Genomic DNA, 22,067 nt, shown 5'->3' on the forward strand with positions numbered 1-22,067 from the left:
TAATCCATAACGGAGATGATTGTCGTAACTCTGATTTTTCTTATCATTCATATCGTTTCCACAAGACGTAGCCTAATATGAATCGGACTCGTCCTTGCCTTGTCCCTGACGGTTTTGCATATAAAACCAGAATCTGGAGAGGTTTTGGTAAAGCGTTCGTGAGTTTAACTTCTGCAAGTGTCAATTCCTTTGATTCTCTTTTCTATGTATGAAAGGAGGTAGAAGTCCAACCCCAGCTAGAAAAGAATTTGGAGGTAATCATTTTATGTTTAACAGAACACTAGCCCCAGCAAACGTGTTTGTGCAGTGTGGTAGTATTTTTACTCTTATCTCTGTAAAGCTGTTGTTTCTAATAGTGGCTTCATTCCATTCTTCCCAGCTTCATCCTACCTTCCCACTGGAGCGCCATATTACTGTCTCAATGGATTTTTTGTTTTGTTTTTGTTTTTAATGTTGTGTATAAGAGACCATTCCTAACACAGAAGCATCTGATTGTTTCTTCAGGTGTCCCAGTGAATAAATCTCAGTGACATCATCTGAAAAGTCTGTGATATTTTGTGATGTGAAATCTTCCTTGCTCTCAGACTTGTAATTGCTATGCAGAATGTGTTTCCTTTCTGAGCACCAGTGGGAAGTTTGTAGGGGTGGGGAGTTTCATTTCATCTTGGATCCCATGCCTTCTAGACATTGCAAAACCCCCTGTGTTCTCTAACATTCTCAAAGCAAACTGCATCGATAGCTACTGATGTTAACTTACAGCTAAGACCCAAGTAAATAAAGTGTAATTGAAGACTTGTTTTATGCAGGGTGGCACTGAAAGCTTTTCTCCTGGTGTAGCTTCAGAGTCTTATCTTCGTTAACCAATGCAATGCTTTTCTTTCTGCTTGGTGTTTGCTTTATGATTTTGGTTTGTCTTTCATGTGCACAACAATGCCTCTGTTTGCTTGTACCCAAAGGCCTTGGAGCCGGCCCAAGTCCAGCGTTAGCTAGGAGGGAGATGGAAGGTAATGCTTTTAACCCTATCAATGTCTTACACTGTGCTCAGGCTGTTATACTCTTAACACAACCATCCATGCTTGTCCCTTGCCTTCAGATTGGGTTTCCTCGTTTTTCTGGGCGTGACTGTGCTTTGAAATGGGTGTATGTTGTCCCGTTGTTCTTCGATTTACATTCATTTGTCCACTGTGAAGTATTGCTGACCACTCTGACTGACAATCATTAACTGCTTTCGAGCAGGAGTGCTTCAAATTCTATTGAGAGTCGCATCAAGGCCAGTGTTAAGATTGTATTCGTGATCCCTTCGTACATTATTAGTAGCACAGTGTGATGTGTTATTTGCGTATGATAACGCTAACATGAGGCTTCTAATATAGTTTGAGTCATGCTCAAATTAGCAACCCCAGATGGTTATGAGAAAGCCATCCCCATGATTTGGTCATGTTCATTTAATCTGTTTTCTAATTATATTATAAAGCTGTGATGCTTTTTTATGCAGAAAGTTTATTTTTATTAGGTGAAGTTTTAATTTGACTACCTGTGAATGTCTTATGTCTTGCTGTCCCTCCTGTGACATTAGAGAGAGCTCACCATATCTTTCAGGTTCGCCGCTGCTTTTGTTTTTCGCAATTCTCATTTTGCAAAATTGTGGCTAACAATCTACTGGAAGGAGAGCATTTGTATCCTCATCTGATAAACAAAACAGGATTTCCTTACCTAGTCTATTGCATTCCATGATTATGATTTGCAGGCTGTTGATTTGATATATTTTTTATGTATAAAACTCAGAAAAAGGTTGAAAACAATGCCAGCTCACGCATCCTTCAGTTTGACATTGTTATCCAGTGTATTATATCCAGGGTAATGACTCAATCTTCTCACTATAAAAATAAAAATATTGTTATTGACAGATATATAGGGTGTATGTAAAACCATTTGGGGTGACTGGATAACCTATTAAGAGAATGTAATGGTACCTAATTCTTCTTTTCATGCTGCAAAGGACAAAAAAGCCCAGGATTAGTTAGGAAGGATTTAGGAGGTAAGTCATGGTGGATATTTTGGATGTGCGCACTTTCTTGACTCCGGAAAAACAAAGAGAGTGTGGGTGGAGTGAATCTCAGTATTTGAAATGGAAAACAGCCCCACAGCTACAGTAGGTGTGTGCAGAAAGCATTTTAAACCAGGCTTATATGTTTATAGGAGACAAAATAACTTCTGAGCAACCTTACCGATTCAATAAAAAAATAATAAATTAATAGATGGCATAGATGTAGAGGAAATAGTGGTTTCTTGCTGTATGGACATAAGAAGGGTGTAGACCAGGTACAGGGAATTTGCTACCATTGGTTCCGCAATCATATCCCTGAATCTAAGCCTATGATAATATTGAATGATACCAGTGCATTAAATCCAACAATGTCTTTGAAGATTCTGCGGTCTGGGTGTAACATCACTTACAGTCTAGGGAATATCGCGATGGCTCTTCTGTGGGTTAAATCCAGTGTCATTTTAGAAGTGTGGGAAACTATTTCAGTTTGGGCTGGGTTAGAGACTCAGATGGTTTTAGCACTGCCTACACAGAGACTTCCCACTGAGAGGCTGTTTGTCTTCAGCTGCCTACAAGTTTTGATTCATTATATGAAAAAAGTGATTGAATGTTATCACAAGGAACTTACTTTATATGAGTTTTCTTTGAGAAGTTCCTTCTAATTCTGAGAATTAGCTCGCACATGGTATTTTTGTCATGAGAAAATAATTTGTTTTAGGAGTAAGGAATTATGATACTTAACATTATGCTGTAAGATATAACTCTGTCAAAAGCGATTTAGTGAGTTAGAAAATGTTTGTCCTAATTCTGCCACAGGGAAATGTAAGTTATGTTATGGTTTCTAACAAACATTAATATTTTGTTTCTTTGTGTGTTTCAGTTCGAAGTCAGACTCAAGCAGGACAAGGAACCGGTGGACCACCAAAACCAGTATGTAACCCGGTGCTTTATTTTTGGGGGATGATTAGTTGAGTTTTTGCCATACACCATCGTACATGCGAACTGCGGACATCAATTGGGAGTTTTTAGTTTTTTGTCTGCCTGTGTGGAGTTTGCATCTTTAGTTTTTGCTGACATTTCCTGTAACGTATCTAACCCTTAAAATCTTCAATTTGATCATTCAAGTTTTGAATGAAAAAAAAAAGTATATGCATTTTCACAAAATGGGACACCATAGGAAGGGTCTGAATACTTATGCAAGGCAGTATATATAGAGAAATAGGGTTTCTACTTACTGGTAGAGTACCAGGCAATGAAGTGAAGACTATTTGAAGAGGGCTATGCTTTCATGATCTTTGTGTTTTGTGTCTGCAGATCATTCCTCCTCGGGCAGGTGTTATCAGCGTCCCTCCCCAGGGCCGACCCCATGGGCCCAGACCCATTCCTGAGGCACCGAGCAAACCTGCAGAGCTTCCACTGGGTAAATAAGCTTCCTAAGGATGCTGGATAACAGAAAAAAACATGAAGTACCTTATTTTAATACTTTTTTTTTTCCCTTTCAGGGCCACCTTTGCTGCCTGAGCCAATGAAACCACAAATGGCTTCTCCCATGCAGCCCCAGCCGGCCCCTTCTCCAGTCAGGGCCATGCAAGAGCCCATGGTCCCCATGCAGTCTCACCCCACTGCCCAGGGCCCCTCACCTCAGGCCCTGGAGGCTCCCCCCCAGCCCCCTCCTCGCAGCAGGTCCTCCCATGCCCTGCCCGAGCCCGTCCCTGCTTCTCAGGTAAGCTGGGTCCTAATGTCTTTCTCATCTCGTCGTGCATTTCATTGATCAGATGTATTTGTAACATTTGTCAGAAGCAGTGTGAACCAAGTATCATTAACCACAGCCAACCAACAAGCTCTCCCTCAAGAATCTAGCAACCGCAGTGGTGTCCAATGTTGCCTTGGAGCCCTGGAGTCTCTTCACTTCACTGGAAGTCCGCTTTCTTCCTTATCTTCCTTCTTGGTCCCTGTTCTCCACCAGTACAGACGGAAGCAGTGTCTGGGAGTGTTGGAAACAAGAAATGTGTTCTCTCTGCCTGGTTTTCTTTTGTTAAAACTCCTCAAACCAAGCTGACTTTCAGTTTTGTCACCCTATTACATATCACATGACAATGGGGGGGGGAAGCATATCATAGAAGACTGAATTATGAAATAATCTTCATGTTGCTACTTGGCAGTCTCTATCTGGTACTCCTGGCACAGAATTATAGCTCAAAAGATTATGTAATCTAGTTTAGTGGAACAATCTGTGTTACAAAATCCCCCAATTCCTGATTCAGCCGTCAAAGTTACATCATATCAAGATACAGTTATCTCATACAGACAGATTATATTTCCTATATTTTATCTTTTTAGCAGACCTGGTAGAAACTTTTCATTTGAAAGAAGTTTAAAAGTTATTCAACACTGCTAAACTGTAGATATAAGCTTTCATAGGCCTGTCTAGACTTCTACTAAGAATTTCAGACCTTACATTTCCAGATCTTTCCTTCTAATGCCTTTTCTCTCCCTGGTTTCTGTCTCTGTCTTTTACAAGCAGGAGCAATCATCAGGGTGACAGGTATTTGACCATTTAAGCCTTCATGTGATCCCTATAGTGTATACATATATTTATATAGTTGCAGTCCAATGTATGACACATTTCCATACATTGAAATAATCCACATGTATTCCTTCTTTTGTTGCTTTTTTTCTTTTAAATTTATTTGAAGGCATTTCAAGTTCCTTTGCATATTCAGTTTTGTCCTGGTTGTCATCAAGTACTTCTGCTTCATAACCGTTGTTGTTGTTTTGTAACTAGCTCAAACATATTATTTTAGTTTTCATGTTCATAGCTTTGTCATAATCATAACCTGACTGTTTCACTAAATATGTTCATTTGATTAGAAAGTTACTGCTTTCAGTCACCCTAATAAAGTTTGGATTATGCCTTATAGTTTATGAAATTCCAACTCTAAATCTGTACCATTAAGAGCTAATCTATTAATGTTGGTGTAGACCAGCTGCTAAGCTATAAAGAGATTTTTTTTTTTAAATCCGTTTAAATCGGTGCTTTACTCATTTCAATGTAAATGTGTTCATTTATTGGATAGATTTACTAGACATCACCCTTTGGTGTATGAGTGAAAGGCAAATAGATGATGGTGAGATATGATCTAGTTAGTGCCCTCATTGAAGATATATTAAACCCATGGAAAAAGTTGAAAATAGTGAAAATTTCTATATTTATCTGTGTGTGTACTTGGTTAAAATCTGGCATACCATGAATGACAACAGTAGTGTGTGTTCTTGCACATCTGTTTTGTTGTTGGACATGGATATATGAACAGCTCTGTAGAGTCGAGATAAGTGAGAGACAGGTAAGGGCAGAAAAGGTGTTGGTTACGACCTCTATATATATATCCAGTCCCCGGGGCTGTCTGTCACTCTGAGTGGGGGTAAACAGCAGGAAGCTTGCATCCATAATCAAAATACACTACTAATTCAACTGAACATTTCTTTAATTTACCATCCCAAGCGTAATTCCATCACCAATAATATACACGTCCTAATCATAGCAATGCTGATATCATTTCATTTAGTTTTCCCTCATACTATTAGGTAGCGGGGCAGTCTATAACAATTAGAAATAAAAACATTGCCATTATGTGTTTAAGTTTACCCATTCAGATTTTTTTTCCCCAGACCAAGGAAATGAATGGAATCCAAAAAGCACAATGGAATACAGACCCTTCTGACAAGCTTTTATTTGATCTGCTTCCCGGTCCCTGGTCCAACACGCAGTCCTTGACAAGAACCTCTTCTCTCAGGCCAGCGAGCCGCGTCTCCCCAACATTGTCCACCCCGCTCTCCAGCCAGCCAACCCTACTATCGCAAAGCATCGCCAGTGGCAAGGAAACTGCATGTTCTATACCACGGTTACCGGCTGTCCCCTCTCGTAGCAAGTCGCAGGAAATGCTCCGGATATCTCCCAACCCCTTTGTGCCAAACAGCCAGCCAGTCGGCACTAACCCTTTCACCGCCATGGCCACCGTCAGCCAGCTCGGATCTGCCACCTCTGAGTTTGACACCTGGCAGGTTCGAGAAACTCAGCCCTTCACACACCGAACAGTGTCTGGGTTCAGCCAAAGCGCGCCATGTTCGAAAGACGCCTCGCTGGAGAAGTTTCCCCACGAGGAGACATGCACAAAGCAATGGGTCACTTTTGACGATGATAGCGACTTCCGTCCCACAGTGCAAGTGGCTCCGGCTGCTGCCAGTATTTCGAGCAGCGCTTCCGTTGACCTGCATGGCTTGTTCCCCGCTTCAGGGTTTGACCTTGGCGGTACCTGGGCAGTACCCCCCCCTACTATAGCGTTCCGCGGACCCACACCCCCACTGCCCGCCAGAACACACACCCAAAGCCCTCAGTTGGAGGCAAGGCCTAGTAACAGCTTTCTGACTTCAAAGGAGTTTACAGAGCGATAGAAGCATTCAGTTGAAAGTATTGGGGAAAGAGTAAAAAAATATGTTAATGATTGTCTGTGTGAGAGTATATATGAATCATGAAAACATGACTTATAATATAGTACTACTAATGTCCCCCCCTTAGTCAGACATAAGAAATACATATACTTGATTGATTAAAGAAATATATACAGGGAAAAAAAAACTTGAAGACTTCCTTTGTTAACTAGTCTGTAGTGCAAGTTTGGCTTAAAATCGGGATGATTTTGAATTGCAGCCTTTAGGGTGAATCAGTTTCCCAGCCAAGATGGGTTTAAAGTAAAGCATTTTTGCCTTGGAGGAGATATCAAATACTCATGTGTCTTTTTCCATGTTAACGTATTACATTTAAGTCATGAATATATATTTTTATTGTCTGTGGTTAATTTTATTTTGGCAGGAAAGGGGTGTGATTTTGTTTGTGTGTACGTATGTATGTGTATAGCTATCTCTCTCTCTCTCTCTCTCATATATATATACATATGTATATATATGTGTGTGTGTGTGTTTACATTTACACAGTATAGATGTAATGTGTGTATATCTTGTGCAATATTTAGATGTTGTATGACCACATGTTATCCCCTTTATTTACAGCTGGTTGTTATCTTTGAGATTATTTATATTTCGTTTATATTTTCTTCTGTTGCCTCTTTGCAGATTATGGCAGTGTCCAGCACTACACATCATTCTTAAAAACAAGCAGAAATTCCAGTTTTACTTTCTGACACACATTTGACAGTTTATGTCTGTGCTGTTGGGTATATGCACCAGAAAGCTGAAACTGTCTTGTATATGTTCGTATGTATGTATGTTTGTTTGAAATAGCTAACCACTAGGATGCCACTGAACATCCAAACTCGGAGAGTCGAAATGGCTGAACATGATTTTGTGGAAAATAACACATCAATGCTTCTTTCATTTATGACTTGTCGTTCCAAACCATGTCTTTGTATGTGTTTTTTTTAGGCTAACGGACACCGCGGTGCTTTATGGATCCTGTTAAGCACCTTTGTGATAGACGTGTTATTTAAGCTGTCATCTATGTCCAAACCCATACTTACAATCTTGAACCTTATCCGTAATATAGAAACAACAATGCATGGAGTGATTGATATGCAGAATGCACCCATGGGTGAATTTTGTAAGCTTACTCTCCATTAACTCTACTAATACTCTGTATTTATATTAACCGGTTAAAGAGAAAAGGCATTAATGAAACTATTAAAAGTAAATAGAATTATTTTTTCTATTTCCCTCATTCTCACCTTTGTGGAAAACTTTAACATGAGTGTATACATCTTGGCCTAGCTATTCTATGTTGCTGACAGAACTTTACAAATAGCCTAATATATTAAAAAAATCTGAAACACAAGAATCCTGCCTTTTGCACTGGAGGTGTTTTCAGTTGTCTTTTCAGTGTGTTGAAGCCAAATTTAAGAAAAGAGAAGGAAAAAAATGTCCTATTACAGAGATATCTGGGCTCAGCCCATTGTACAGTTGTTGTTTTTTAATGATATGCTATTTTATTTAATCCAAAGCCGTTAAAAGTACTGCTGTATATTTAATGAATGTGATGTGCTTCTCTTAAGTTCAGGTCTGAAAGACAGGTATTGCAAAAAGGGTGCTTTTCCAAGCATGCACACGTACTTGCTATATATATATATATATATATATATATATATATATATATATATATATATATATATATAATGTGTGTGTAAAACTTATAAGGGTGCTTTCGGTGCTGTACATGTGGAATTTGCTTTAAACTTTTGATTCTCTAGTGATTTCATGCAAAAACGGTACATTTACAACTGAATTTAAAAAAGTATGTATTCTGCTGTTGTGAGAGGTAATGTGCTGTGGTGGTAAGACTTCGCTGTGGATCCTTGTATTTCTTGTTGCTGAAAGAAACATTTTGTAAAAGTGCAAAAGGTAACATTCCCTTCCCTGAACTTATGGTTATTGCATTACGTGGTGTAAGTTGAAGTATATACAATGCAAGCATCTGGTGTGCAGTAAATGTCCTAGCTAATGAAAATAAAATAAAGGGGGATATGTAAATCAATGCAAAATTGTCAGGGCATCTTGAGCATAAAGGAAGGATAAAGAAATATGACAGTAGCACACTGAGGTCCACCTTTTATCCAGTCCAGTCAGGATGTTTTAAGGTTACAGACCCCATTGAGGTGAAATGCTGACAAGCTGATGAAGAATTGTTCAATTAGATTGCCAGCTAGTACCAGCTGCTGTGCTGTTTTTCTTCATCTCAGGGTTGCAGCTGTCATTTCTAAGCTGACAGGTATGACTTCATCTGTTGTGGCATTTATGGGATGTCTGCTTCTCTCGCATTTTGCTATGCTTTCAGTCTGGGAGCATTCTTATTTATAATCCGGTTACCATTGGTCTTGCAACCGTGCCTGCATCCGGGTACCGATTTTCTTCATACAGCAGATTCAAGCTGGATTTTCTTAATGCATGTATTTAATAAACCCCCAGCTGAGTTATACCCTTGTGGTCACACAGTGAATGACAGTATCCTTGTCACAGAAAATTTTCCTTTACAGTGGCACTCCCCAGTTTTGGTAATGTTCTGACAATGTTGCATGTTTTGCCATGACACTGCGTACGATCAGATTTTTTTACTTCCAGCTACATTAAAGTCTTTGGAGAAGTATCATAGGCTGTTATACCTTCCCACTTTCATGTTTTAACTGTTTTTATGAAACATTTATTTAAAAAAATATATATAATTGCGATTCCTTCAACTAAAAGAGTGAGAGAAAAGCTTTGGAGTTGGAACCAACATGTGTATTTTTACTTATTTTGTAATTGGTGTTTGTCAGGTTTGTTTGGGTGGGTGCTATATGCTGAGACCAGAATGATGAGCTATGCAGGTTTCTAAGTGGATTTGAAATGATGCTCTCATAATTTAGCCTAGACAGTTAATTCTATATTTAACATGTAAGCCCCTTTTCCAGTGCTAAATCTTATAATAGTCAACAAACATGACAAACTTCTGTATGAAAATTGGCACTGCACAAAAAGTTAACGATTGTAATATTGTTAAAAGGCCCCAAAGGTGTCTTTACCTTGAAGCCTCCAGGTTCACATGAGGATCAAATGTTTCTTCAAACACTGCTAACTGTCTAGTTCTCTGGCCCATTTTACCTGGTCTTGCACTGTTTTACTGAAGGACTGGGTAGTCTATTATAAAAGTTAAAGAGCCAGCTGTTCTTTGTGTCCTTTGTTCACTTGGTATTTTTCATGACCTCTTTACAGTCCTAAAATCTGGATTAAGATATCGACTGATACACTAGTACAGAATATTGTCAAAATAAATGTGAATATGGCAAATTTATTTGAGTATTTGTGATAAACCACTGAATACATGTATGGTGTAAGACCAGTACAGTTGATGGCAGAAGCATTAATTTTAGGAGATTAGCAATGGCTTCAGGTTTCTGTGGTGTGTTATGAACATTATCAACTGTATTTTTATAGGTAAAACCTTTTTTTTTGTGAGATATTTGTGTACCTTTATTACTAACCAGATAGAAAAATCCTGTGTTGTTGACCATTGTAATGTTTTCCCTGCTGTTTGTATCTAACAGAAACTGCAATTCATGTTAAAATCTTGTTAAAATCCCATGATAAAGTGCATAGCTAATTTGCACATTACGGATGAGGTAATTGGTGTTGTATGTATGCAATAATAAATGTAAACCAACATGGAGTTGACTTGCTGTTTTCCTCACAAATTCATTTTGACGAGCTGAATGGATCCAGACACTAATTTAAGAGCATGAGAAAATGAGGTAAATATATATAACATAAAGGTCATTAAGCCCAAATTGACAATAGGTTTTTAATAGCTCATGAATACCATTATTTCAGCTAGCCATTCATTCTAGGAATCCATTGTCAGCATGAACTACATGGTTTGGCAGTTTCTTCCAGGCCCCCACAACTCCATGCCTCTTGTTTTCAGTACACGTTGGTGCCCATCTTGATGAGAGACGAGTTCAAGCTGGCATGAAGTTTTAACACCTCACATGTCATGGAAATCTCCATTCTCACTTCTTTCAAAAGGCACCAGTATTCCTTATGTAATGTGACCAAAATTGAATGAAAGGAAAGAGTGGGTACATATTCTATGGGCTCATATTTGTATTTGGCCATTCCCTAAAGCAGGCGGATTTCATTGGACTTTACATATACAAATGTGAGGCAAATTCTGAAAGAGGATGGAATGAATGTTCTCGATCTATGTCAATCCACTGCAGGTAAATGTAATCGGTGTGTGTTGTCAGTGTACAACATGTGAAAAGAAGCACCTTTTATTGAATTGTTTTAATGTGTTTGCTTCAACTCTCTAACCATATCACTGTGCATTCAAACTAAGAGAGAGATGGTTCAAAGTCACTGGGTTATGTATTTTAATAGTCCACATCCAGTAGCCTATGTCGTCATGCACTGCAATGAAAGCAGTCCTTTATATTCGTGACTCTACGGTAAAGCCACCTTTCCCCCGGAAGTGAACCAGAGCAGGAACCCGCTACCCGGAAGTGCTTAGTACCTTCTCGGGTTTTCCACGACGCGCCTGTGTCGGTTACTGTAGAAGCGGTAGAGTTCCAACGAAATTACTGAAGAGGTAAGAACTTTTATTTGTTGTTGATCGTTTTAGTTCCTGCTCAGTGAATTAAATCTGAGACTTTATATTTAGTAACAAAAAGAGTAGCTTGTATCGGGAAAGCGACCATGTATCGATGTGTTGCCATGGTAACCAATTCTGCTGGATACTGTTGTTATTGTTTCTGAGAAGATATTTCAGCAGCAAATATGCGTAATTCTCCTATATACGTAGAGGTATCCACAAACTCTAAATCTCAGTCCAACCCTTACCATAATAATAATATATATATATTAACTAAAGTGAGTTTCTGCAATGATATGTAAGGTAGCTTGTGAGTATCCACTACAACACGATTTTTTTAATGAACTCTGATGTATAATGAGCAGTGCAGCTGAATGCATAGACAGCTGTATAAGTCCACTTCGGTATCTGAAATGTGAAACGCAGCCCCAGCCTGTACTGATTGTGTTGAGTGTGTGGGGGGGGCGCAGCCATGGTGCAGCTGCACGTCAAGCGCGGCGAGGAGAGCCAGTTTCTGTTCTGCACGACCACCGGCGCGGCGCTGGACGCCATCATTCAACAGGTGACGGACATCTATAATGGCAGGCTGAAGGTGGACAGGATTTGTTCAGGTGATTACATTTTAAAACACCCTATACAGCGCATTGTGTATTGTATTGGCAATTCTGCTAGATGTGCAATATGTCAAGCATGGATCTAAATCCAGTAAGTGACCTTGCGTGAGACCCGAGTCTACTGGCAGTGTATCACTCAGGTATTTGGTTACATTTTAATTGAGCACTTTTACTATTCTGTGTGGCGTTACTCATTTGTTATTTAACTTCCTCATTGTTTCAGTGTACTTATTACACAGGGCCAGTAGTGTTTAGATGGGCTGATTGAGCTGGTGTTGAGAGCCCTCAAGCAGTGCAGTGTGTTGTATGCACTCCCAGTGTGTGATTTGTCCATTGCTTCTGATGTCCACTCCCCGCACACAACAGAAATGGAAGAACTGGCCCAGCATGGCGTCACCCTTCCCCCGAACATGCAAGGATTGACAGACGAACAGATCGAGGAACTAAAGCTGAGAGACGAGTGGGGGGAGAAATGCATCCCGTGTGGAGGAGCCGAGTTCAAAAAAGATGAAATTGGAAGGAGGAATGGTCATGGTAAGGACATGTTGTGAAAGCTGTGTTTTCCTTTGTTAGGTCTATTGATTTTGGGGAGTTTAAATGTCTTGGCTGTTTTTTTTAATTGCTGTTATTTCAGTGAGTAGATTGGCTTTTCAGAATACACATCTTGCTGGGTTTCACATGTGAACCATCATGTATTTGTATTTTTTGAATGTATGAAAAACAAATTGAGGGGTGTCCTACCTTCATACTTCCCATGAAGTACCTACCAACCTGTTTTTTTCATGTTTATCTTTTCCTGTCTTCACAGCTCCCAATGAAAAAATGAAGCAAGTTTTGAAAAAAACTATCGAAGAAGCTAAATCATTAATTTCTAAGGTAATTCATATTTTTAAATTTTTGAATCCGTGAAGGAAATTCAGGCACTTGGGAACTTTTAAATACATTAGTTCAAATTCGTAAGTCTTGTCCTGACCTTATTTGTGTAAATTAAAGTTGCTTCAGTCATATGCATTTTTATATATATATATATTCAGAATATATACATTTGTTTTTTAGAAACAGGTCCAGGCCAACGTGTGTCTCACTTTGGACATGGTGACAGAAGCTCTTGACCAACTCCGGGGTGCTGTTACAATAGTATATCCGATGGGGCTTCCTCCACACGACCCAATCAGGATGGAGTTTGAAAATCAAGAAGACCTGTCTGGAACACAGGTAGAGAGAAGGAAATGGCCAAATCTTGGCTCTTAGAGAGTGTTTGATCTCATAGTGCTTTTCCACTGAGATGGTGCCGGTGCTGGAGCCGGAGCTGGTGCTCGGCCTGGAAACCAGCTACACCTTTTGCGAACCACAGTGGGAGAGGCATGAATCCATCGCACTGCTACATACTTTGTACGCCCCGGTTATAGATTGCAGGTGAAAAGAAGGTAGAATTGCTTCCAGGTACCAAGTTATTTTCTATGTTGGAGTGACTCAGAATTGTCATTTTGTGTCACTTAAATTCCTTTTTAATGTTCTTGTACATTTCAGGCGTCCTTGCAGGTGATTGCAGAAGAAGAGGCGCAGCTGTGGTGGGCAGCAAAGGAGTTACAAAGAGGGAAGAAACTACAGGAATATGTGGGGAGAAATGAGAAAACGAAAATAGTGGTAAAGATACAAAAGGTACGTCATCTAATATAACCCTAACCTATTTTGTCGAAGTATAATGTTGAATAGGCATTCTGGGTAATAATTTCCCATTACAAAATAACATGTGTAACATTATATTTTACATGAACAAGCGAGGACAAGGAGCCCCAGGACGGGAGCCGGTCATCAGCCCGGAGGAACAGAAGCAGATGATGCTGCATTACCATAGGCGTCAAGAAGAACTAAAAGTATGTATTTCCTAAGCATATGTTTAGTTTTTAAATATTACAAATGGTTTTAGCTCTGCCACAAATCAAAACATTTAATTAGATGCTAAATTTAAACTTGTAAACCTATACCTAGTGTTTTTATTTAAAACGAAGTGGCTTCAAGCAGTAAAAAACAACTGAGATTGGGCACAAGCTTATACTCAGTGATCTGGTGTAGGTCTTTGTCAATAAATATTTTGTTGAGTTTAATCTTTCATAAAAAAAGTAGTTAATAATACTTTTGACTGGGCAATGATACACATCTGTTTAACTCACTGTGATAGTACATACAAAAAGGTATTCTTCTAGAGATTTGCTGAATGGATGAACCTGAAAAAACAGTTATGTTAACAAGACCATGAAGCTAAACTGTGCATATATCTTTCTAAAGCGAACTCTCATTTATGTTCCTAGAAACTGGAAGAAGCCGATGATGATACCCACCTGAACTCTGATTGGTCTGACAGACAGGCACTGAAGAGGCAATTTCAGGGTCTCACTAATATCAAATGGGGACCTAGATGAACTCAATTGCAACCGATGGTGTCTTATCTCTGAAATTTGGAGTCATTGTGATAAGTTCTTTGCAACTCTGTTACCATACATAAGTCTTTTTTAACCTCCTCTCAAAGTGACCAATGCTAGCTGTGAAACCTCTTATTTAACATTTCTTGCACACTTAGAAATAAAGTTTAAATTATATAAGTTGAGTGCCTTCATTCACTCTTATTTCACTCATTGTTTTTTATCATTGAGGATATTGCTGCTACCTGTGAATCTGAGTGATAACGGTGCTAATGTGGTAGCATATGTGCATATGTTTGCATATAAATTCCATTAACCATCCACCATCAAATTCTAGAATTTATATCAAGCTTCCTTTCAATATCAGAAATCCTCAGTTTCCCATTGAATAGAGGCCCCAAGGGTAGATGATGTCAAATGGTGCCACCCTTCCTTTCACTCATTTACTGTTGATATGTATTGACTTGGAGGTTGTTAGGAAGTGACTAAAGCAGTGACGGGCCTTTTTGTATTTATATGGTCACAGACAGGCCATGGAATACTTTCCACAGCTCGATTAAAAAAAAAAAAAAAAAAACGGCCACAAGCATTCTCTGTGCTTTGTGTCATTGTCGACTCCCGTTCCTTGAGAAATAAGAGAAGGATGCAACTCCTTTCCTCTCTTTGTCTACGATCCTGGCAGTGGTAATCAAAAAGCATGCGCTGTTTGCATAGAGGATATTGCTACATTGTGGGCTTCTATTGTGTATGATTAAGGTGAAAGTCCTTTTACAGTGCAGCCTGTTTGAAAGTGTCAGTGCTAATAAAGAGTCAAGAACATGAATGGTTTGCTTAGCTAAGGAGTCAGATTTTAAACATCAGGAAAAAAAATCTAAAAATGGGCTGTTTTTATTAGTGGATCGAGACAATTAAGGTTGTTATTATTCCTAGATTTGAGTTGTATTTAATCATCTGATACGTCATCCGTTCCAAATACAAGTGTCCGTTTAGACGATATTGAAAGGATTCCCAGCTTTTAAGGTTACCTGAAAAGGTCTCAGTTGGACAGGTATACAATTGTTTAATTGCACTGAGCATGGTTACAAACAAGAACAGACGATTCAACACCCCTTGCTCACACAGAAACATACTAAATGAAGAGGAACCCAGGAAAGTGCGTTCCACGAGACAGTGTGCTAGTTTTATTTTTATTCCATACAGCAAGTCTTATTTATACAGTAAATGTCTTCCTACTCCTACATCCGTATGAATCTCTGGTCCCAGTAGTAGCTGGTGCTGAAACCCTTCAGAATACTGTTTTCTATATCTTTATTAATTGTACTGGCACTCGGTATTCCATATTCTCTTTATAATCTCATTGATACATGTAAATATAGTGGTTATGGAAACATACTGGCAGCAATGCTATAAATTAGGATATTCTCTGAACTCAGTGTAAAAATAAACATCAGTCTAACAAAATGTAGCATGTCTTTTATAAACATGTAAAACACGCCTCTGACTTGTGTGCAGGTGGCAAAGGGTCTGCAAGTAATAAAATGTGACCTTCTTCCACTTGGGTGAATTGCTGATTAAGTACTTAAACTGCCTTAATTTTAATGTAATTTTCACAAATTATTCTTGTTCACTTGTGCACCTGCCCTATACAAGGAAGAAAAACTTTATTGTTAAGGGGAACACTCAGAAGTGCTTTTTAATCACCACTTTCTAGTCATAAAAAAAGAAATGTGCCAACCTCCTGAATTTGGCACACTTGATTCCCCTGATTATTTCCTGTGACCGTCCTCAACATACCTCCAAATGGATAAAGAAAAGAATTGCAGTATTTCACTGCCCAGAAATAAATGCCCTTTCAGCTCAGTTTGACAGATTAGAGAAATAAAATCTTCTTTCATTGGTGATTAATCCTTTGGGTAAATGAATCCCATATAAAGTTAATTCTCAAAATTGAATCTGCAAATGTTATGGGCGAAGAAAGTGTTCTGGGTTTCTGTAGAGTGAAGACTGTTTTACCCTTCGCGCTGACCTTAGAAGACTTACAAAGACACCGGTTTGGTTTGGTTGGGTATTCTTTGGACTATTAGTTGAAATCACTGGTCCCATTCTGGCAGGTGTTCATCCAGATCTCCAGCAAGATTTGTTCGCGTCGCTCTATCCTCTCGGCCAGGTCGGCCGCTTCGCTGACGTCTGGAATCTCGCCGGGGTACTGGCTTTTCCTGAGGCTGGAGCCCGTGGAGCTTTTGTGATCGGAGTCTTCCTCATCCTCCTCCCCGGCTCCCTCCTTACGAGGACTCTCGCCGGGACTGCGGCTACCTGAGTCGCCAGAACACGACACTCGCACTGCCAGAGCACAGAGGGTGCACAGCAGCCCCAGGCACACGCTGGACACGAAGAGGAGGGCGGCAGTCTCGGGGTGCTCTGTGGAAACAGGCCTTCTGTCACATGTCAAACAATGACAAAATGTCTCTTTTGGATCAAAGAACTTGGCATAACCGTTTTACCCAGTCCAGTGCCGGTTCACCCAGCCCTCACAAGATGAGGTCTCAAGCACCTTTACATTAATTCTGTTTGACATGCTTCCTACACCGGTCTTTATATATAATCCTGATCCTCACTTACTACAGTTGCTAGACCTTGTATTGTAATTCACTGAAAATGTTCTACACTTTTGTTTGTATTGTGTAACTACATCATTGACAAGAGCATTTGAGTCACCTTGAATAAAGTTGTGAAATAATAATAATATCCACTACATGTGGATTCTGGATATTATTTGAAATATAAAATCTATACAGGTGAAAATTAACAAGTGCTTTTTAAATATTTGACCCTATACCAATGACATGTTGTATAATGTAATTCGAACCAAGTTTACCTCCTACCTTTAATATAAGCATATGTCACCAGAGAGTTGCTCACAATAATGCTACCGCTATTTGGCCGTCTCGATCCTTTGGGTTTCAGAATGACTTCTGTAGAAAATATATAGGTATGTGTTATGAAAGCAGTAAGAATCAATTCAAGTTCATTTGATCGACTGGTTCCCAAAGTCACAAGTGGAAATTTGAAGCTGTCTTCCATAGAGCCGAGAGTGCATGGCTGACTAGTTTGTGTTTTGACGCTCATACACAGTTGTCAGTGTTGGAATAAACCAATCAGATGTTGAAAGTGACCCTTTGGGATTTGTTAAAAAATGACGTGATGAGATTCTAGGACTGACTGCCCACTAAGAACCTAAATTATCTCCTTTCTTTTACTTTCTAATGTTATTCTTTCTTTCATGACATAATTACTGTCAAAGTGCACAAGTCTTAACAAAGGAAATGAGTTTGAAATTTCCTTCACCAGGGCAGTGCATTTAACCTTGACAGCCGTACATGGCTGCACACATTCCCTGAAGTTCAGCTAATCACATTCCTACAGCCGTTTCTTTGTGCTCGTTTGTTTCATTTCCTATTTTGCCAGAGAAAATGCCTTAGATTATATATATTTAAGTTCGCGTCATGTTTGATTTGCAATTTACCAGCGCAGAGCAGATAAAAAGTAGCTGAATTACCAACACAGAACAGCTTGTTTTTGGGGGGACTGTTTGTGCTGTGTTTATTTGTATTTGATTTTAAATGTAAGACCAATATGGACGATTCAATTCTCTTCTATTAAACATTACTTTATTTAGAGAAGTCTATTATTAATTATTGTTCGAAGCTTACCGTTCTGTTCTGGATCTGAGGTAGGATTCAACACACTTGGATCTGCTTCTGTAAGTACTGTCCAGGGAACTTCATGTAAAACAGAAACATAATGCATTAATCAACCTAGAACACACAGATATACTCTTTTACTTGACACTGGGCAGGCTCAACAGGCACGGGGGTCTTAACCACTTACATATATCTCATCTAAATTATGATGAATGAACAGAATTAACACAACTTCCAAAGTATTACAATGGGCTGGTTTCTCATTTTAAAGTCCACAAGGTGCCACAGAAGAGGTGGCAATCCATAAGCACTTAATCTGCAAAATCAAATTATTTATGTTCAGTGGTCTACTGTCAACTGTGTCTCAACTACTTTGGTAGGTCAGGCATTTCTTCTAAACTGCTTATAACTCAGCTTTTTCAAACATTCTTTAGCAGACACTGAACTGAAATGCTGGTAGTGTGTTTAATGATTAATTAAATTATTCATACCACATGAATAGATAATGGAGAGATATTTTCTGGTTCCAGGGAAGCATGGATCTGGGAATTGCTGGCTGTTTACCACAATAAAGCACTTCTGCTTGCCATAGCAAGTCTTCAAAATGGAGTGCACAGCGCCATAGTACAAACAATCTGCAGAAAATATGAACGGAGAAGTGAACATCCCTCACTCATTAGGCCGTCTTCACACAAAGAGATGTAGTGGGCTGGGACAGTTTAAACGGACTCTGGTTTCCTCCAAGAAACAGTTGGATGACATTCTGGGACTCATAGTCTGCATTAAACTTATGCTATGATTCATAATTTTGCCGATGAATGGCACAGACATATTCAAAATTATTGCACAGTTATTCTCACCAAAAACAGTTGGTTTTCCCACCAAAGAGCAGTGATTGTCATCCTCTAGTCCTCTTCCATACACCGCAGAGTAGATGTTTATCACACGGGGGTGTTTACACTGTAGTTTTATCACCTCACCTTCACAGCCCACTTTGGTCTTGTGTTCAGCTAGAAGTTTTCAAAATTAAGAATATATACATATAAAGGAAGTCAAATACGTACATTACTAAAAATTCATAAAACAAATAATCAATTTAAGAAAAAGGTTTTTAAATTTCATCTTAAATGAATGTATTAGAAACATGCCTTTTCACAATAAGTAATTCATACATATGCCATTTATTTCATTAGGATCTGAGTCTCCTTCCAGGACTTTTTAATTATTTTGTTCTGCCATTTTACAAGTTCTGATTGTGCTGTATAATAGTGCCCCATGACTAATTCGATTTCATTTTATTGCAGTTAATTATATATTACTATTTCCATGCTCCTGGTACTATAACTTTGTAAACGTCCTTTATTTAATCTTTCAAAAGGCCAAGATTAACCTTCAGAATCCACAGTATATTTCTTAATATTTCAGGATTATTATATCAAGAATCACTTACTTGGTTTGCATTTATAAGACACAAGAACATATTTGGTTGTCCCAGGACATGGGTCACATCCGAAAACACGGTTATTGACAGGAAGCTTGCAATCTCGAAAGCCCTGACACTCGGACACAATTTTCTAAACAGAGAAAAGAGACAGGATTACTTGAAGTGGGTGCAGTCGGGAAAACAGTGCCTTAGCATTTACTTGGAATAGAGAACATGAACACAAACAAAAACTGCTGACCCTCAAATCGAGACTTTAACTCTTATACAGTCTTAGTTCTGCATAGGTACCTGTAAGGCAGTGGATTTTGAGCAGCTCCGATTCCCTGATGTCATTGCGTAGTGAGAATGGCTGGGGCAGAGCTGGAGCTCAGAGTGTCCATAAAACGCAGACAGCACAGAGATGGTGGAGTGCCTTGGGCAGTGCAGACGCAAGCGCTCACCATCACAGGCGTGGGCAGAGTGGCTTTTAATTATTCGAGACAAGTAACCTGGAACAGAAGTCATTAAAAACACCAACACAATGAGAGCATTTGAATAAAGGGTGCAGCTACATCGGTTCCCACTCTCTCTTTACCTTTCAATGACAGCACCCCAACATTACCTAGGACAGTGGTTCTCAATCCTATCCTAGAGTACCACATACCCTGCTGGTTTTTGTTCCAACCAAGCTCTCAATTACTTAATTGAACCCTTAATTGAACTAAGAATTTCCTAAATCAGCGCCTTTTCATTATTTTTAACAGTAGAGGTTTTAAGTATAAAATTGTATAAGGAAACAATTATCTTATTAAGAAACCAACTATTTGTCTGTTACACAATTTGAAGAGTCAAATGTAAGCAAGTTACTTCAATTAAGGGTTTAATTAAATAATTGAGAGCTCAGTTGGAACAAAAACCAGCAGGGTAGGGGATCCCTGGGACTAGTGTTGGGAATCACTGGCCTAGGAGAGAAACGATGTAGAACAAAGTGTAATAAAATAAAGACTACTAATGTATTCCTCTCCTTTTGTAAATATACACGATGCCCTTAGATAATAGTTTGCATAATTTGCTTTAATCCTATATATAACCCAAAGAGGCCTGGTAAATTGAGATCATATATTTTTGTCAAGACAATGAGAAGTTGTGACTCTGGGTTTTTAAGAGTTAAAAGCATGCTAGGGCTGAGGGCTGAACATTTTAAAGTAAGACTCCTAAGTAACGCATACAATATTACAAATCATCATTGTAGTGTTTAGGAGAATAAGGAGAGTGGAAAGACTTACCCGAGAAATCTGCTAAGGCGTCAATCTCTTTGGTCCACAGCAGTAAGATGTAATAACACAAACTCAGAAAGCAGCCTTTGTGTCTGAGCATGCCCCCATCAAAGCTGTTCATGATTTGGATGTTCAGTCCCTGAGATCATATTCAAATACTTGAGTTTATCACAGCCTGAAATAGTCTGACGCCTGAAAGAAAGGAATAAAAAAAAAAACAGGGGAACTGGATGCCAAATAGCCACGCCACTCTACACCTGCCAACGCGTGGGCACACTCCCCATGTGTCTGTGGCACCTTTTACACACTACTGGACATGGACATCCGCCGTGTGCTCCAGCACCCACTGCACCTCATGATGTGGGAACCATCCAGGATAGGCTTAGATTGGATCCATTCATGCCACCCCGCTGGTTTTGGGACAAATGCAAAATAGGAATGAAGAAAAGCATACATGGAATAGAGAGAAACGATCATTAATCCATACAAGCTACAGAGTATGTGGATCCATGTTTCATTTCATTCATTATAAAAATATAGAAAAAGGCGTTTTGTATTAAAAAAAAATCCTGTTCTTCTTATAAAAGCCCCATAATAAAGTGATAAATCCCAAGGCACAGTATGTCCCGTCGGGGTAGCGCGATCAACGTGAAATAAAACATGCGCAACAGGTCCAGCACAGCGCAACTCCAGCGCCACATCCGAAGCTGAAGGCAGGAGATTTAGCAAAGTCCAGCTGTGACTGCTGAGAAGTGGTTGCAGTCGACCAGAGCCAATAAATTATGAAATCAATAAATACACAAAAGACGACAGACATATATACAGGCGGCGTTGGCAGCCAGGGGTAATTATTTGGGAACAGCTGGATCCTGCTCGTCACCGTGGGCGTGGCAAGCACTGATCCAGGGAGAGCTGCTCGGCTGCGCCAATGTGCCATCTGAAGTGTGCCCATTGCGCCTTTCCCCCCAGTGTGTAATATACTGCGTTTATGAATTGCACCTGGAATGAAAGATAAAGGATTTGAAGGATGCGTATCACACCCATCTATTTCATTGGCGGACAAAGTGTATTTTCAAGTGTATTCCAGCATTTTAAACATGATGGCTGTGCATCTGTAGCATGCAGGTGCACCCACACGCAATGTCAACACCATCTAGTGTCCAACTGCCTAAATACTGCGCTGCATTAATGCTCCTATGATGTTGCTGTGCCGGGTGGGGATACGCAGGTACGATTACAGTGCATCTCGGAATGAATCAGTACGAACCTCTGTGAGTTGCACTGGGTAAAATATGTTCACTTGCAATTACATTTCTGACAGGATTGTATTGTGTCCAGGCTTCATATGTGCAGCTTTGCGTTTTCTATTAATGTTGCTTTCTCACTGTTATTCTCGACTTTGTAACATAAGCGTTTCTTTCATATTGAACTAAGCGGGACAAACTGTGACTG

The 22,067-nt window shown here is 39.4% G+C and overlaps 3 protein-coding genes across 7 annotated transcripts in view; 2 read left to right on the plus strand and 1 right to left on the minus strand.

The window, feature by feature from the left end:
• The window catches only part of synj1 (synaptojanin 1), a 39,600-nt gene extending 29,339 nt beyond the window's left edge, over window positions 1-10,261 (plus strand). For all 4 annotated transcript variants that reach the window (XM_066699819.1, XM_066699820.1, XM_066699822.1 and 1 more), the window contains 6 exons: window positions 957-1,004; window positions 2,000-2,038; window positions 2,928-2,977; window positions 3,362-3,467; window positions 3,550-3,770; window positions 5,717-10,261. In XM_066699819.1, the coding sequence (XP_066555916.1) occupies window positions 957-1,004; window positions 2,000-2,038; window positions 2,928-2,977; window positions 3,362-3,467; window positions 3,550-3,770; window positions 5,717-6,499 (1,247 nt within the window). In that variant the 3' untranslated portion in view covers window positions 6,500-10,261. The remainder of the gene's footprint in view (window positions 1-956; window positions 1,005-1,999; window positions 2,039-2,927; window positions 2,978-3,361; window positions 3,468-3,549; window positions 3,771-5,716) is intronic.
• A 796-nt stretch (window positions 10,262-11,057) lies between these two features.
• On the plus strand, window positions 11,058-14,394 carry cfap298 (cilia and flagella associated protein 298). Its single transcript, XM_066699826.1, has 8 exons — window positions 11,058-11,174; window positions 11,648-11,788; window positions 12,158-12,325; window positions 12,600-12,667; window positions 12,848-13,006; window positions 13,322-13,453; window positions 13,573-13,668; window positions 14,104-14,394. Exons 2-8 carry the CDS (start codon window positions 11,650-11,652, stop codon window positions 14,212-14,214), a joined length of 873 nt encoding a protein of 290 aa, XP_066555923.1. The 5' UTR covers window positions 11,058-11,174; window positions 11,648-11,649; the 3' UTR covers window positions 14,215-14,394.
• A 974-nt stretch (window positions 14,395-15,368) lies between these two features.
• Window positions 15,369-21,485, minus strand: eva1c (eva-1 homolog C (C. elegans)). Of its 2 annotated transcripts, XM_066699824.1 has the most exons (8): window positions 20,625-21,484; window positions 19,648-19,847; window positions 19,366-19,489; window positions 18,776-18,925; window positions 18,407-18,550; window positions 17,925-17,993; window positions 17,097-17,186; window positions 15,369-16,632 (listed from the first exon to the last, which is right to left on the minus strand). In XM_066699824.1, exons 1-8 carry the CDS (start codon window positions 20,734-20,736, stop codon window positions 16,295-16,297), a joined length of 1,227 nt encoding a protein of 408 aa, XP_066555921.1. In that variant the 5' UTR covers window positions 20,737-21,484; the 3' UTR covers window positions 15,369-16,294. The 2 variants fall into 2 exon arrangements, with proteins under 2 accessions (XP_066555921.1, XP_066555922.1); XM_066699825.1 differs by lacking the exon at window positions 18,407-18,550 and having other exon boundaries at window positions 20,625-21,485.
• Window positions 21,486-22,067: the final 582 nt, after the last annotated feature.

This window comes from Amia ocellicauda, chromosome 3 (assembly GCF_036373705.1).
Source record: "Amia ocellicauda isolate fAmiCal2 chromosome 3, fAmiCal2.hap1, whole genome shotgun sequence".
Taxonomy (NCBI): Eukaryota; Metazoa; Chordata; class Actinopteri; order Amiiformes; family Amiidae; genus Amia; species Amia ocellicauda.